The 16,183-nt window shown below is 37.2% G+C and overlaps 1 protein-coding gene across 1 annotated transcript in view; it reads right to left on the bottom strand.

Moving 5' to 3' along the window:
- The window catches only part of LOC126474711 (protein alan shepard), a 429,882-nt gene that overhangs the window by 16,802 nt on the left and 396,897 nt on the right, over window positions 1-16,183 (bottom strand). Inside the window, exons 8-11 of the mRNA XM_050102188.1 lie at window positions 15,901-16,119; window positions 15,045-15,128; window positions 4,704-4,802; window positions 4,374-4,537 (exon numbers count right to left, since the gene is read on the bottom strand). Of these exons, the coding sequence (XP_049958145.1) occupies window positions 4,385-4,537; window positions 4,704-4,802; window positions 15,045-15,128; window positions 15,901-16,119 (555 nt within the window). The 3' untranslated portion in view covers window positions 4,374-4,384. The remainder of the gene's footprint in view (window positions 1-4,373; window positions 4,538-4,703; window positions 4,803-15,044; window positions 15,129-15,900; window positions 16,120-16,183) is intronic.

Below are 16,183 nucleotides of genomic sequence, written 5' to 3'. Positions count from 1 at the left end.
ACCCACTTCCTTTCGTCTTTCCCTCTCCTTCCCCCTTTCCTGATGAGGCAACAGTTTGTTGCGAAATTTTGTGTGTATGTATGTGTCTGTTTGTGTGTCTATCGACCTGCCAGCGCTTTCGTTCGGTAAGTCACCTCATCTTTGTTTATATATATATATATACACATATATGTGTGTGTGTGTGGGGGGGGGGAGGCGGGGGGGGGGGGTCTGATTCTGACAATGGCCTTAGTTGACAAAAGCTATATTTGTGACAGTCTTTTTCTGTTGTGCCTATTTGCGACTCAGCATCTCTGCTATATGGTGAGTAGCAACTTTCCTTTTCACAATATTGTTACATACCATCCTGGATTTTCCATTGTTTATTTTTTTAATATCAGATACAAGAAATATCTGCCCATCGTATGAGTCAGGACAAACATTCCAAACACAAAATATATTTTCGGGCACATGGAAAAAAAAATATATATATATACATAAATCCATTTTTTTTACAATAGTATTGAGCAACTAGGATCATGTTAATAACTTCAGTTCCTCTTCTTTCTTTGTTGTTGTTTCCTATTTTTCCAATATTCCCTCATTTTCGCACCATGAAGTCTCTTCCTTTCTTCTGTCCATGCTGTTCCTGATTTTTTATTTCTTCTGCTTTGAAAGCCTTCCAAATTTAGTATTTTGTTTTTAAAACGGTTTCTTTCTGCTATTTCTGATTCTTTGACGTCGTTTCTTTCAAGATCTTTTCTTACTTCTGTTATTGTCAATTTCTTCTTCCAGAAATATAGGAGTATTTGTTTTGTTAGTCTATTTCCATCCATTTGGTAGAGATGTCCAAAAAGGTTAATCTTCGTTTGGCCATTACTTCAGATATTGTCTCTATATTTTTGTAGATCTCCTCATTACTTCTTATTTTCCAACCATCTGCAGTTTTCATTGCACCCATTATTTTTCTAATAATCCTTCTTTCCAGTACCTCTAGTTTGTCCATTTTATAGTTCATCGTTAGGTATTCAGATCCATATAAACAATCTGGTCGTACCACTGTGGTGTAGTGTTTTAGTTTTGTTTTTCTAGATATACATTTCTTGTTTTAAATATTTTTGGTCAAACCATATGCTCTTTCCATTTTGTTAATTCTTACATCTATTGCAGATTTTTCTAGTCCATTCTGTTGTATAGTTTCTCCAAGATATGTAAATTTATTTATTCGCTCTATTTTACCTATTTGTGTTTCTATGTATTTTGGTGCATTTTTTATATTTGTCATGAATTTTGTTTTTTCAGCTGAAATTTTGAGACCAGTTCTGTTTGCTAATTTTTCCAGAATGTTTATTTGAGTAACTGCTTCTGTCAGGTTTTCTGAAAGTATTGCGAAATCATCTGCAAAAGCCAAGCAGTTTACCTTAATTCCATTTGTTTTCCTTCCCAGAGTTATTGGTTCAATTCTGTGATTTTTTTAGCTCCGAATTCCAGATCCTTACAATTTTTTCTAGAACACAGTTAAACAGTAAGGTGATAAACCATCACATGTCTAACACCAGTTTTTGTTTCAAAGGGATGAGATACTTCTCCCATAAATTTGACTTTAGATACTGTACCTGATTTATGTTTACTAGTTTTGATTTAACACCAAATTCTCTAATGACCTTATCTATCATTTCTCTGTCTATACAATCAAATGCTTTCTTGAAACTTATAAATGACACTAGTATTGGTTTGCTGGTTAACATTCTATGGCGAATTATTGACTTTAAGTTAAAAGTTTGTTCTGCACAGGATCTTGCAGGACCCTGGTATTCTCCTAGTTGTTTGTCTAAAGTATCTACCACTCTGTTGAGGAGAAATTTTGATAATATTTTGTATGCCACTGGCAGAAGTGACACTCCTCTGTAATTACTGACATTTTGTTTGTCTCCCTTTTTATGTAACAGGTGGATTAATACTGTTTTCCATTCAACTGGAATCTTTTCAGTTTTCCAAATGTTCTCAAAAAGCAGCTGTAGATCCTTTATGATTTTTGGTTCTGACCACTTCAATAATTCTGCTATAATGGAGTCTTTACCACTTGCTTTATTGTTTTTGAGTGTTTTGATGGCTTCATGAATTTCTAGCTCTGTTGGCGGGAAATCTTCCTCTAGATTTTGAGGTGTCACTGGAAATTCTAATTTATCTGTTGGAACTGGACAGTTTAACAACTTTTCAAAAAAATTTGTTAAAATTTCACGATTTTCTTTATTATTTAATCCTATTTTGCCATTATCATCTTTGAAGAAAATACTTGGTGCCTGATATCCTTTAAGTATGTGTTTAATGGTTTGGTAAGAATTTCTAGGATTATTTTTGGTGAAATTTTCTTCTATTTCAATAAACTGACAATTTTCAAAGTTCCTTTTGATTTTCCAGATTATTTTTGATGTTTCTTTTCTTTGTTGTCTGAATTGTTCAAGGTCTTCCTCTTTTTTCGAACATCTCCATTTTCTCCATTTTTGAGCCCTTTGTATTATGTATTCATGATTATTATTTAATATTGTTTGGTTCATTTATAAGGATGTTTTTTCTTTGTTCTCCACATCTACCCTTATGCCAATGACCACAATTTTCCATAACACAGTCATTATTTAAAACTATCTGATCCTCATTCTTTTCACATCTTACCTATTTGTTCACAAAAAACTAACTGCCCCTTCCATATGATTAGATAATTTAAAGAATCTTAAAGGTCTTGCAATAAATTACATATAATTATTAAGAATGAACGAACATTGCATGGTGTCACTTACCTTTGCTCAAACATCTTGGATTAAGCATTATATAATGTTTGCTTGGAATTGTGAGAGCTGAAGTCTTAAGTTTGGTTATTTTGAAAGAGTGCATTTAGCAATGGAAAAACCTCTTGTTATATTAAAATTTTGATTTTGGTTCCAATATGCTCTCTGTGAGAGTTTAACATAAATTTCGTAATTTCAGTACTTTGTGAAAGAGCAACATCACATCACGGTGGTAACTGAAAACCCCATAACTCCATTTTTCCATGTAAATTCCTTAATTCCAGTAACTGTGTTATCGAAGAGAGACCTGAAAGTGCATGGATTTCTGTAATCTGTCAATAGCTACAATCCTACTATATAGATAGAATGTAGCAACTGTATCTGTATCATTATTATATATTATTTTTTAAGAAACCGTTTTTGCTGTAGAATTTAACAAAATGGAGTTATGAGGTTTTCATTGACTACCGCTGATATCAAATTCCAGACAGACATCAACGCAAGTATTGTTGATCAAATGTAAAGATAAGGGTTAAACCTTGAAACGTACTGTACAGTATTAATAAAAACACTTGTGACTGCTACGTATAAGAAGAGTTAACAACGCCAAATCTGCCTGCACATAAAGTGTTACCATTACTTTCTAAATACCGACAGCGCATAAATTTCTTTTTTGTGAATTTTCTAACATATCCTAAAATTCACCATCTGATCCACAATATTGCTAGATCTTCCAGTTCAGATAGAGAGATAGAGTAGTGAAATTAGTTGGTGAAACAATTCTCTTAACACTGAAAGTAAAGCTGTTATACTTGTCCTTTGTGTGGAATTACATCAGTAGCTACATGTAAAATATATAATATGTTGGTAAATATGTTATAGCAAGTTTTGAGATGCCTGGCTTTTGCTCTTGGGGCAGTATATGTTGCAGTGAGGTTTTGTGTAGAGTTGAAGCTCGAACTCATATAATTGGCTTTCATGAAGCATTTGTAACCTATTGCACTATCCTAACATATTAATGGACCAACACAAACGTTCAACAGGTCTCTCTGGTCTTCTCTACTTGTTCAAAATTCATCCCAGCAACATCCTGGGGGCTGTTGTGTTTCCTTCTATGTCAGTTATGCAGCTTATTAGGAGAGTCTCTGATATTTGGATGCCACTGGGAAGAAATAGTGACTAGTTCAAGCTCTGAATCATTAGTTAAGTTTTCTTCATAATAAGATTTACTATAGAAGATCTCTCAAAAAATATTGGCACCTGATGTTTAAATTCATCCAACTTTATTAACTTTTAATTTTCATCATGTTTAACTATGTATTAACTGGAGGTGTGTTATACACCACATCCTAAATAAGAAATAGTCAAAATATTCAAGCAACAGTTAGACTGATCTGAGGGAGGGAATGTATCAGAGGAATGTACAGCTGATGCAAAACATGCGACAGTGATGTGAGAACAGCAGAAGGGAAGGAGAATGATTCATGGATAAATAAATAATAATTTTAAAAAAATACTGTAACACTTCACATTAAAGTCAGTGCAATAAGTACTAGCCAAAAGATACACATGGACTGTGTGAAAATAATGTATATGTCTGAATCTTACCAAATCAGTACTTATTTTGGTTGCTGACTGGTCTGGTAGGGCTGATAGGTATCATCTGGTGAAGCAGCATTAGATGTTTGCTCAGAGTCAGGTATTGGCACAGCATGTATGATAGATGCTCCTGGCCCAGGATAGAATGGATATGGATGAGGGCTTGCTATATACTGAAACCACAAATTCTTGGATTAACAACAAATAAAAGAGCTGCATGACATGCAAAATAATGTTTTGTTTTGTGCCAATGAGAACAGTAGGTATTAAACATGTTTTGCAATTCTTTCTCCATTTACATTTTTATTTTGCTATCCTAGTCTGACATATGTTACTTACAGAGCTAGGGGTACCAATCTGTAAGGCAGACATATGAGTAGTGAGAGGTGGAATCATAGAACCATACTGAACAGAGCTTGGATCAGCTGATGGCATCATCTGCAAAACAAAAGCATTGTGTCAGCAGAGTATCAGAAATGTAAATTCTACCAACTAAATTTACAATCAAAATCAAAAAGTAAAATACTGAAGAGTAGCATATGTCAAACTGAAAAGTAAAATACTGAAGAGTAGCATATGTCAAACTGAAAATAAGAACTTCACAGCAAATTCTTTAAGGACCAACTGGGGTATGTGATGTAACTGTTCTGACTGACTAAATAACACAATAAAATTCATTACAGTTCTAATAAATTGTAACAATGCTTGTAAATGACAGCTTTTCTGACAAAAGTGGTAATGAGAATTTAATATATATTAATTAAAGACATAATGATCTGGATTTTGGATAGTCCATTTTTGACAAAATTAATTTTAAGTAATATGTTACCAGTGGAAAAATGCTGCTGTCTGTGTACAAAAAATGCAAATATATTTGTGTTTGCTTAAAAGACTGACTGAAAATTGGGTGAAGACCGCTGGCCTCGCATGCGGGGTGCAAGCAGAGCTCTCTATTTGCGGCATCGCTCCCAGAGTGGATCAGCGTCCTTTGGTTTGGAGCCGAGTGGAGGGTCTCAACCAGAGGCTTCGTCGACTCTGTGATGGTCTTGGCTGCAGATTTCTAGACTTGCGCTATTGGGTGGGCAATTGTAGGACGCCCCTAGATAGGTCAGGGGTGCACTACACAAAGGAAGCAGCTACTCAGAGTACTTGTGGCATGGGGTTTTTTTAGGCTAGGCAGTAGTGCGAGGTGTCCTGATGAACACTCACCAGTCGACGTGCAGGCAGGGAAATCAGGACGTGCTCAGTGTAAAGACACTTCAGCTATCAAGATATTAGCAGTAAATTTTCAGAGTGTTCGGAATAAAGTTCCCGAATTTACTGCCCTCCAGGAAGCGTGTGGCAAACAAATTATCCTGGGACTGAGACTTGGCTGAACCCTGAGATAGGAAGTTCTGAAATATTTAGTGAGGGTTGGAACGTGTATCGGAAAGACAGATTGGAGGTGGTGTCTTCATTGCAGTTCACAAAAATATTGTGTCTACTGAGGTTGAAGTAGAGTGTGATTGTGAAGTTATCTGGACATGTTTAACAGGGCTAGGGGAAATAAAGTTAATTGTGGGGTGTTATTACCAGCCACCAGGTTCCACCGTGACAGTTCTAGAATCATTCAAAGGGAGTCTACATTCTGTATTGCAGAAGTACCTGGATCATGCTATATTAGTCGGAGGCGAATTCAAACTACCTAGTATACACTGGGATGTCTATGGATTCATTACAGGTGATACAGACAAGCCATCATGTGAATTACTTTTGAACACATTATCCAAAAACTGTCTTGAGCAGCTAAATCGACAGCCAACGCATAATGGAAATATTTTAGATCTGGTAGCCACAAACAGACCAGACCTCATCGACGGTGTCAGTGTTGAGAAAGGGATTAGTGATCATGATGTTGTCATTACAACTATGGTTACAAAAGTTAAAAAGTCGGTCAAGAAGGTTAGGGGAGTATTCTTACTAGAAAGAGCAGATAAGCAGTTGTTAGCATCCCACTTAGTAAATGAATCGACTTCATTTACTTACAGTACAATGGATGTGGAAGAATTATGGCCAAATTTTACACACATTGTAAATAACACATTGGACAAGTATGTGCCGAAAAAGTGGGTTACGGGCGGAAAAGACCCACCGTGGTTTAACAGCGCAATTCGGAGAATGCTCAGGAAGCAAAGGCAGCTGCACTCGCAGTAGAAGAAAGATGGGGAGAATGAGGACAGGCAAAAGTTAGTAGAGATTCATGCTGCTGTAAAAAGAGCGATGCACAAAGCATTCAACCACTACCACCGTCATACTTTAGCAAAAGATCTTCCTGAAAACCCAAAGAAATTCTGGTTGGTTGGTTGGTTTGGGGAAGGAGACCAGACAGCGTGGTCATCGGTCTCATCGGATTAGGGAAGGATGGGGAAGGAAGTCGGCCGTGCCCTTTCAGAGGAACCATCCCGGCATTTGCCTGGAGCGATTTAGGGAAATCACGGAAAACCTAAATCAGGATGGCCGGACGCGGGATTGAGGGAAATTCTGGTCTTACGTAAAATTGGTAAGCGGGTCAAAGGCTTCCATCCAGTCACTCACTGATCAGTCTGGCCTGGCAACGGAAGACAGCAAAACGAAAGCTGAAATTTTAAATTTAGCATTTGAGAAATCTTTCACGCAGGAGGATCGTACAAACATACCACTGTTTGAGTCTCGTACAGATTCCCGTATGGAGGAGTATGGAGGACATAGTGATAGGCATCCCTGAATGGGTTGAAAATAAATAAATCGCCAGGTCCTGATGGGATTCAAATTCGGTGTTACAAAGAGTACTCTACTGCATTGGCTCCTTACTTGGCTTGCATTTATTGCGAATCTCTTGCCCAATGTAAAGTCCTGAGCGACTGGAAAAAAGTGCAGGTGACGCCTGTATATAAGAAGGATAGAAGGACAGATCCTAAAAAAAAATTACAGACCAATATCCTTAACATTGGTTTGTTGCAGGATTCTTGAACATATTCTCAGTTTGAATATAATGAATTTCCTTGAGACAGAGAAGTTGCTGTCCATGCATCAGCACGGCTTTAGAAAAAATTGCTCCTGTGAAATGCAACTCGCCCTTTTTTCACATGATATCTTGCGAACCATGGATGAAGGGTATCAGACGGATACCATATATCTTGACTTCCGGAAAGCATTTGACTCTGTTCCCCACTGCACACTCCTAACTAAGGTACGAGCATATGGGATTGGTTCCCAAGTATGTGAGTAGCTCGAAGACTTCTTAAGTAATAAAACCCAGTACGTTGTCCTCGATGGTGAGTGTTCATCGGAGGTGAGGGTATCATCTGGAGTGCCCCAGGGAAGTGTGGTAGGTCCACTGTTGTTTTCTATCTACGTAAATGATCTTTTGGATAGGGTGGATAGCAATGTGCGGCTGTTTGCTGATGATGCTGTGGTGTACGGGAAGGTGTCGTCGTTGAGTGACTGTAGGAGGATACAATATGACTTGGACAGGATTTTTGATTGGTGTAAAGAATGGCAGCTAACTCTAAATATAGATAAATGTAAATTAATGCAGATGAATAGGAGAAAGAATCCTGTAATGTTTGAATACTCCATTAGTAGTGTAGTGCTTGACGTAGTCATGTCGATTAAACATTTGGGCATAACATTGCAGAGCGATATGAAGTGGGACAAGCATGTAATGGCAGTTGTGGGGAAGGCGGATGGTCGTCTTCGGTTCATTGGTAGAATTTTGGGAAAATGTGGTTCATCTGTAAAGGAGACCGCTTATAGAACGCTGGTGCGACCTATTCTGGAGTACTGCTCGAGCGTTTGGGATCCCTATCAGGTTGGATTGAGGGAGGACACAGAAGCAATTCAGAGGCGGGCTGCTAGATTTGTTACTGGTACGTTTGATCACCACGCGAGTGTTACGGAAATGCTTCAGGAACTTGGGTGGGAGTCTCTAGATGAGCTGTCCAATCACCAAGACCAGATTAGGGAGAAGAGGGAGTGGGGGGTTGGCTTAGGTGGCTCTAGACCTAGGCCTCAAGGTGGGCAGGGGGCCACCACTCTTATCAGTTTCTCAACTGGCTGTCCAATAAGAATCATCAAGATACAAGAGTAATGATGTAAAATATGAAACAAAATTCTTCATTTGTTACATCCACCATCTTAACAAAATGGCGTAAACCCATTTTAAAAAGACTGAATATAGTACATGATAATTGTGATTCATATTTTCTCATTCAACTGTTTTCCAGTCCAAATCCATCAAAAATTAAGTCACTGCATAGTTGCACAATAGGATATATTTTTTTCATGTCAAAAAGTTCCATCTATTTATAAACTCTGTACATGTGGAGTTGGGCAATAGGCAGAATAGGCAGATTATTTCAAACACTTTTGTGTACTGTGAGATACACTCACCCCCCTCATCCTTTTCCTTCTTACGTTAAGTGCTTTTATCACTTGTTTATTGTTGTAGAGCTGTACTGTTAATTCATGTGGCAGTATTGTTTAGAGTGTTGTAATGTACAGTATATTTGCAGATAGGCTGTTGGTAGTATGTGGGGGGACACTACTTATTCTAATCAGTTAGTGTGTGAAATGGAATCTCATTGTGTGTGTGAGTTTTCCAGTGGTGCCAGCTTCAGAAAAGCACAGAAATAAGGATCCAAATTTGTGAAGAGACTGTCACAAGTAACTTTGTATTTTACAAAGAAAGATTATTCCATTGGGAATGTTAGTGAAGTTTGTACTGAACCCAGAACTGCCCGTACCTGTGCTTACTTCTTCTAAGGAGTGTTTGACAAATTCCAGTGAATCTGAAATTGTTGTACATCAATATTTTGTAAGTGAGGCAGTGATGAATGCGAATGTTGAACTAGGCAATCAGAAAACTAAACCTAGTGAAAGTACCGACAGTGAATTAGTGAAGTCCCCATACTCAAGAAAGATGCAGCAAAATGAAGGGACATGAAAAACGAATTTGTGGAACTGTGTTTAGTGAAAGGTTTATTTATTTTAAGAACAATGTAGATAATGTAAGTAAATCTGAATGTGTTTACAAATCACTAAAAAGGTGCACATCCAAGAACTTGTTCTTTAGAAAACTCCTAATTGGAGAAAAAAATGAAAGAAAATGACTATTGTACTCCAAATCTACAGGAATGACAGCACGGACTTAGACAACATGCATACTCCATTTTCTACCTGTTTATTTTCTAAGTGGAAGAAGGGGGAAGAAAAAGCAACATCTCGTGGAAACAGTGCCAACAATCACAAAAATTCAGTGATGTGGCTTCTGCAACTGAAGAACAAGGGATGTACTAATAGTTAACTGCAGCATATGACTAAAATGGAGAAAAATTATTGGCAAGAACTGCTTTGGAAAGTGGTAGCAGTAGTTAAGCATTTGGCAATAAGAGGACACTTTTCGTGATGACGACGAAACTTTTGGAGCTCCAAATAAAGGAAACTATTTTAGTTTCCTGAAATTAATTGCTTATTTTGATTCATTTTTTGAAACAACACATCCAAGAACATGCTCCAATAGTTGGTAAAATTCAAACAGAAAAGTACTATGGACTAGCTGTGTACTCAGTGGCAGACACAGCACATGAACATCAATTAGCTGCTTTGGTAGGATATTGTTTCAAGGGAAGAGTTCATGAAAAATTTGTGTGTTTTGTTCCCACATACTGTCATATGGTGGTGATGATTATGTTTGGTTTGTGGGGCACTCAACTGTCTTGTCATCACCGCCCATACAAAGTCCCAATTTTTATGTAGTCCAATTTTTACGAAGTCCAATCTAGCCACTGTCATGAAAGATGACGGCAAGTGTAAGATGATAAGGACAACACAAACATCCAGTCCCCCGGCAGAGAAAATCCCCAACCTGGCAGGGAGTCGAACCCAGGACCCCATGATCCAGAGGCAGCAATGCTACTCCCTAGACTATGAGATGCGAACACAGTCATATGGCAGAAAGTCTTAGGAATGTTATCCCTGATCTCTTTGGAAAACATGATATTATGATAGAAGATTGTCATTCGCAATCCTACGACAATGCCAGTATTATGAGTGGGAAATATTCAATTTTAAATTCAAAAATAAAGGATATGAATTCATAAGCTTTTTATGTGCCTTTGTTTTCCACTTATTAAACCTCATTGTCCAGAAATTTTTTTGGAGCTTCTATTCATTGTTGGCATATTCTTCTGAAGAGTAATGGGCAACTTAAAACATTGTTTGATACCAGATGGTCATGCCATGAGGAATTATTATCAATTCTCTGACAGAATTTCAATGTCATTTATGTATCACTTGAAGAAATTATCAAGAACAAAGAAGAAAAGGCAGGGATAGGAAATGCAGAATTGCTTTTGAAAAAACTAAAAACAAAAAGTTGGAGGCAGCAATATCGGTTGTTTTCTGGAATGACATGTTGTCCTGAATGGACAAAACTTACAAATATTTGCATAAGCCTGGACAAGATTTAATTAGCAGGTGTCAGGCATTGTGATTATTGATTCTGTTTTTCAGTCATGTCAGGGAAAAATTATGATAACTAAGAAAACAAAGCTATGAGCTTAACTGAGCATGTGTATCAAGAATACAGCGACAAAAGGAAATGCAAAATAGGAGGATCCCCTGATGAAAAAAAAAAAAAAAAAAAGCAGAAGAACTGAGTGGATATTCTAAATTTTGTGTGGCATTTTTTGCAGTTGTCAATAACCTACAAGCAGAACTAAAAATGTGGGAAGAGAAGTACTGTGAACTAGTCAATCATTTCCTACCTTTAACAACCAATAAAGCAACACAAGAAGCTAAAGAAGTCTTAACAGAAATGTCAAAAATTGGTGAACAATACTGAGGTGAACTCAATGAAGAATGTTTGCGTTGTTGAATTCTTCATTTTACTGAATATTTGCAGTGTTCCCTCAAAGAAAGGCTACTAAGGAGTTCACCAGTTGGGTTATATGAATTAATGGTTGAAAATGATCTTAGTGATGTTTTTCCAAATATAATACTTGCTTACTGAATTTTCCTCTCAATACCAATCACAATTTGTGAAGCCTGGAGAGAATTCTCCAAATTAGTCCTTACCAAGAACAAGTTAAGTGCTAAAATGCAAGAAGAATGCATTCCTGCTCTCGCCTTGTTCTCGACTGAACACAAGGTGACCAGTTCTCTTGACTTCCAGGATTTGATGGAAGACTTCATTAGGACAAAAGGGAGGAAAATAATTTTTTTAGGTCTCATTTTTTATCAGGGTGTATAGGCGGACAAGGAAGAGAAATTCCTGGATTTTTCCTGAATTTCCCAGTTAAAAACAAAGTTTCTCCTAGGTGAAAACACGCTGTTTCCATGTTAAGTGACAGTATTTCCTCCCTTATCAATCCTTTGAATGGTTAAGGTTTTATACACGGGCATAGAATTTCCCGGCACTTTAAAAAACGGAACTCAGAGGAAAAGACACATCTTGGAAATATCTTACGTGCAGCAACATGTACGTTTAGTATTTTCGTATTATGAAAGTACACATTTAAATTCCACCAAACAGCGTATATTACTTTCCGAATCATTGAAATTGAGATTGAAATGCGTTTCTGTAAGCCAGTCGTAGCTCAGGTCATGTGATCTTGGCAGCCAATGGCAGCGGATATTCAGAGCATAGGAAATCTGATTTAGTCAGCCAACAGCATCATCACTGTTACGTAGCACAAACACACAAACTGGGAAAGTTAATAGTTTAAATTAATATACATAGTGTTGCTACAAGAAAAGAAAAGCTTTCACATATAATATTGCTCACTAAGGTTAATAAGCTGCAAGGGAAGCTAAGATTTTGCATATAATAATGATCTTTTTTGCGCGTGCTACACTTTAAGATATATCACACAAATGTGCCAGTAAAATTTTTAATAATGACAAATGTCTGATCTTCAGGGTTTGAAATTCTTCTAAATGGCTAGTCATCAAAGAGCTGATTTTTAAATGAGAGTCAAATGCTCTGTGATTTAAGAAATTCATGGTACATTCTCGCACATAGTGCAACTTACATAAAAGGATATTTACTTTTAAAGTAACGCTTTTCAAACCACCATTCGCAATATTTTCCTGCGACTTGTTAGAAATAGGTTCGTTTCAGCAGTTGCCAGAGAGCGCCAGATAACAGGCCACACAGCGCTTTCACAGATACCATAATGTAGGAAGCCCGTATGTTCGTACGTGTAAAACAATGAAAGATCATACATTATGTCATAAAGAAACAAGACATCAGAGGATTCTCCAAGAGCACCGGAATTTCGTGAACCATTCTAAAATGTGCACATTTAAAGTGCATGTCCAGATTCCCAATCAAGTAGACCTCGACCTGATTTTAGCTTTTCAGTGTGGTTTTCGGGATGTAAATCTTCTTGGAGCGCCAGTACTGTATTATATCATGTTTGGTTCTTTACCATGGCATAATGCCAACAGTTGAAACTAGCCAGTACTGTGGAATTAACCATTTCGTTTCAAATACATTAACTGCCTCTGTGGAAAAGGTTAATAAAAGTCAAATTTCTTTAGCAAACAGACAAAAATAACTTCAATTGTTCCGCAAGGCGATTTATGCTTGACAGTCAGAAAGGTGTAAACAAAATACAATCTGAAACTAATGACATATTTTAGCCTTCCGTGATTATGTGAATGTATTTTAATGCACTTGATAGGTCCTGGCCACAGATATCTGTTTTGTTTTCATTTGACGTGAGAGTAAACGAAGGGGAAACAGCAAAATCACTAAATGTAAACACGGGTCACGTGGAGACTACCCACTTTAACTCAGACTGCTCTGCACATCAGCCTCGGATCTACGATATTTGCGAACCGGGTCAGTACTAAAAAAAGTTGAATTTTCAAAAATATGTTCATCTTGTAGCGCACATCTTTCTGAAAAGTCTGAAACATAAAATGTGTGTTCGAGGAAATGTAAGACATGTTATTTGGTCTAAGGTGTGCCAAAGTGCAGTGCCACGCCTCTTCATACAGCATTCTTTTATAGCACGTCACTGTATTTCGCTCTGTGGAATTGAAACGTGTATATTTTGTAATGGATGCCATCAAACTATATTCAGGACAGTGGAAATTGAAATGTCCTGTGGTGCATCTCCCGCTCCCAGTCGGCCGGTTTGACAGCCTGCCCTCTTAAAAAAAAATCTCGCTATTAATAGCGCGAGCGATCTAAGGCACTGCAGTCATGGACTGTGCGGCTGGTCCTGGCGGAGGTTCAAGTCCTCCCTCGGGCATGGGTGTGTGTGTGTTTGTCCCTAGGATAATTTAGGTTAAGTAGTGTGTAAGCTTAGGGACTGATGAACTTCGCAGTTAAGTCCCATAAGATTTCACACACACATATTAGTAGTGGATGGGATTATTTGTAGTCGGGAGAATAAGAACTCTTCAGCAAATTTGCACTCTTTATTGCCTCTTAGCTAATAACTTGCTGTTTTGTGTGACATAAAATTAAATATAAGATACATAAAACCAATAAAGAAAAGAGACAAGCAAAAAAGTACACATTTCTTCAATCCTTAGCTCCTAGCATTTTTTTCTCTCTAATCTTGCTACAGCTTTACATGGTGTGCTTTCTTTTCTGCAAAAGAATCTATTACCTCACCAAAGCTCGTCAAACGATTCGCTACATGAAAAATTGGAATGTCGTTATCTAATACTGAAAAAGCTGTTAACACAAATAATACCAAAGACTGGTGTGGTTTCTCAATCTGATTACGTCTATCTTGTCACTGTCTGCTAGATAAAACAAAAGAGGCCTTTCTAATATAGAGCAATTTTGTAAGATACACCAAATAAACTAGACTGGCACAAATGGCCATTTTTATAACATGACTATAACTCACAAAGTGCCAATATCAAATGCCTATTAGGCCTACTATAAGCAAAAATCTTTATGTTAGGAAATAGTTTCACATTTGATTCATATGCACCAGCTTCTCAAGCAGTAGTATTAAGAAATTTTTATATAAATTTGGAATCGTCTTATTCTCCCATAATTTGTGTGATGTCCCCATTTCTTCTTCTTCCTCGTTCTATCAATCAATCTTGTCATCACCAATTCTGCACCTATTCCTGCCATTGTCAAAATTTGTTCGCTGATTAATTTCACTAACCCTGCCAGAATCACAGCTTTGGCTATCCCGCAATTGTTTTCTGATTAGGTGTTATTACATGTTCCTACAACACGTTTTCCGCGTTACTTGCAGAATAGAACTTAAGCGGCTGCTATTCGGGTATTGTACGACTGGTCCATAGTGACCTGGCCAAAAATTTTCTGTCAAAATTTCATTTTCTTGGGTACACTGAGAAGATAATACGTCATCTTTCGCAACTGTTATTCCTGTCAGTCGTTGATTGGAAAACTCAAGGTGAGATTTATCTATTAATTTGTGTGCTCTTGACCTATTTGCATTTACAATGATCAAATAACGTAATTTGGTTTTGAATACAGTGGTATATCACTCACATGATGTAGATTTACTGTGATGCACAAGAAGAGTTAAAACCTTGAATGAAATCTGATATCTTTAACTGTCACACACACACAACATTTTTCACCATATTTATTAATTATCTGTTTAACATTAACAGACATAGTAACTTCATTTAATGACCATGACAGCTATAACTCACCACAGAGATGCCTCTTGAATGTTGTGTGTCATTTTTGTAGCTATGTATGTGTGTGGTGGGTGCCAGCTGACAAGCAAACTGTTCCTGGAAATGAACATTAAATATTAACACAATTTATGGCAAATCTGGAGGGATACATGCTCTGGCTGTGTGGAATTAAATGGCAGCTATGATCAGAAGACAACAGGAGCAGAAACATGAATAATATTTTTTATCAGTTATACTGTAACTGTTGTTTTTTGTTCTGTTTGTCTTTAATGGAATATTAAATCAGAAAAAAATTGAAGAAGGTATTTGACAGTAAAAGTAATTGCAATGACTCTTTCGCAAGAAACTATCATTCTGTAAATCCATGTGGAATTACCACAAATAACTTGCATTTAGTGTGTATCAGCTCAATAACAATAAAATAGTTTCATTTTAAAATGTAAAAAATCATGGTTGTATTAAGAAAGTTATCTGCCTATATACTGCTGACAGATTCCATTTTCCATAATTCTCATAATACAGCTTTCCTCTGCTCTTCAACCTGCAATCTTAAGTTTCTTTTGTACACATTGAATTCTCACTTTTCCAAATAAGTTATGTTAGTTACTCTGGTACATTTTATGACAAATAAAACACACTCACAATTTCCTTTCTGTCTTTTTTGTGTGGAAGTTTGGGTTGAGACTGCTTCCCCTAACACACCAAACAAACTTGACAAAACATTGTTTATTATAATGTTTTTATTTCAGATGTACTAAGAAGTACCTCCCTGACAGCCCACGATCTGTCTAGTTACAAGCACAACTGAAAACACTCATCTTGCAAAAACATTACTTTTATTTAAGGTAATTTTTAAGGTCTTACTAACCTCAACTTGTGGCAAGTGTGGCTGCATCACATACTGAGGAACCCAGGATGTGGGCGGTAGCTGGTAACCCTGTACAGTCCCTGGACTATAATGTCGCCCATACTGTCCAAGTGCAGGCAGAATATGTGGTGTTCCGACACCATTTTGCCCTGCTGATGGATCATAGCTGACAGGGGCACCGGGAGGCACTAAGCTGCCACAATGCAACCAGGCACCAGCCTGTAACAACAAAATGAATCAGTTTAACATAAACAAATGTATTCAACTCTCTTCCCTTTTTATA

This window comes from Schistocerca serialis, chromosome 4 (assembly GCF_023864345.2).
Source record: "Schistocerca serialis cubense isolate TAMUIC-IGC-003099 chromosome 4, iqSchSeri2.2, whole genome shotgun sequence".
Classification (NCBI taxonomy): Eukaryota; Metazoa; Arthropoda; class Insecta; order Orthoptera; family Acrididae; genus Schistocerca; species Schistocerca serialis.
The sequence above is the reverse complement of the archived record's forward strand: the minus strand, read 5'-3'. Positions and strand labels throughout refer to the sequence as shown.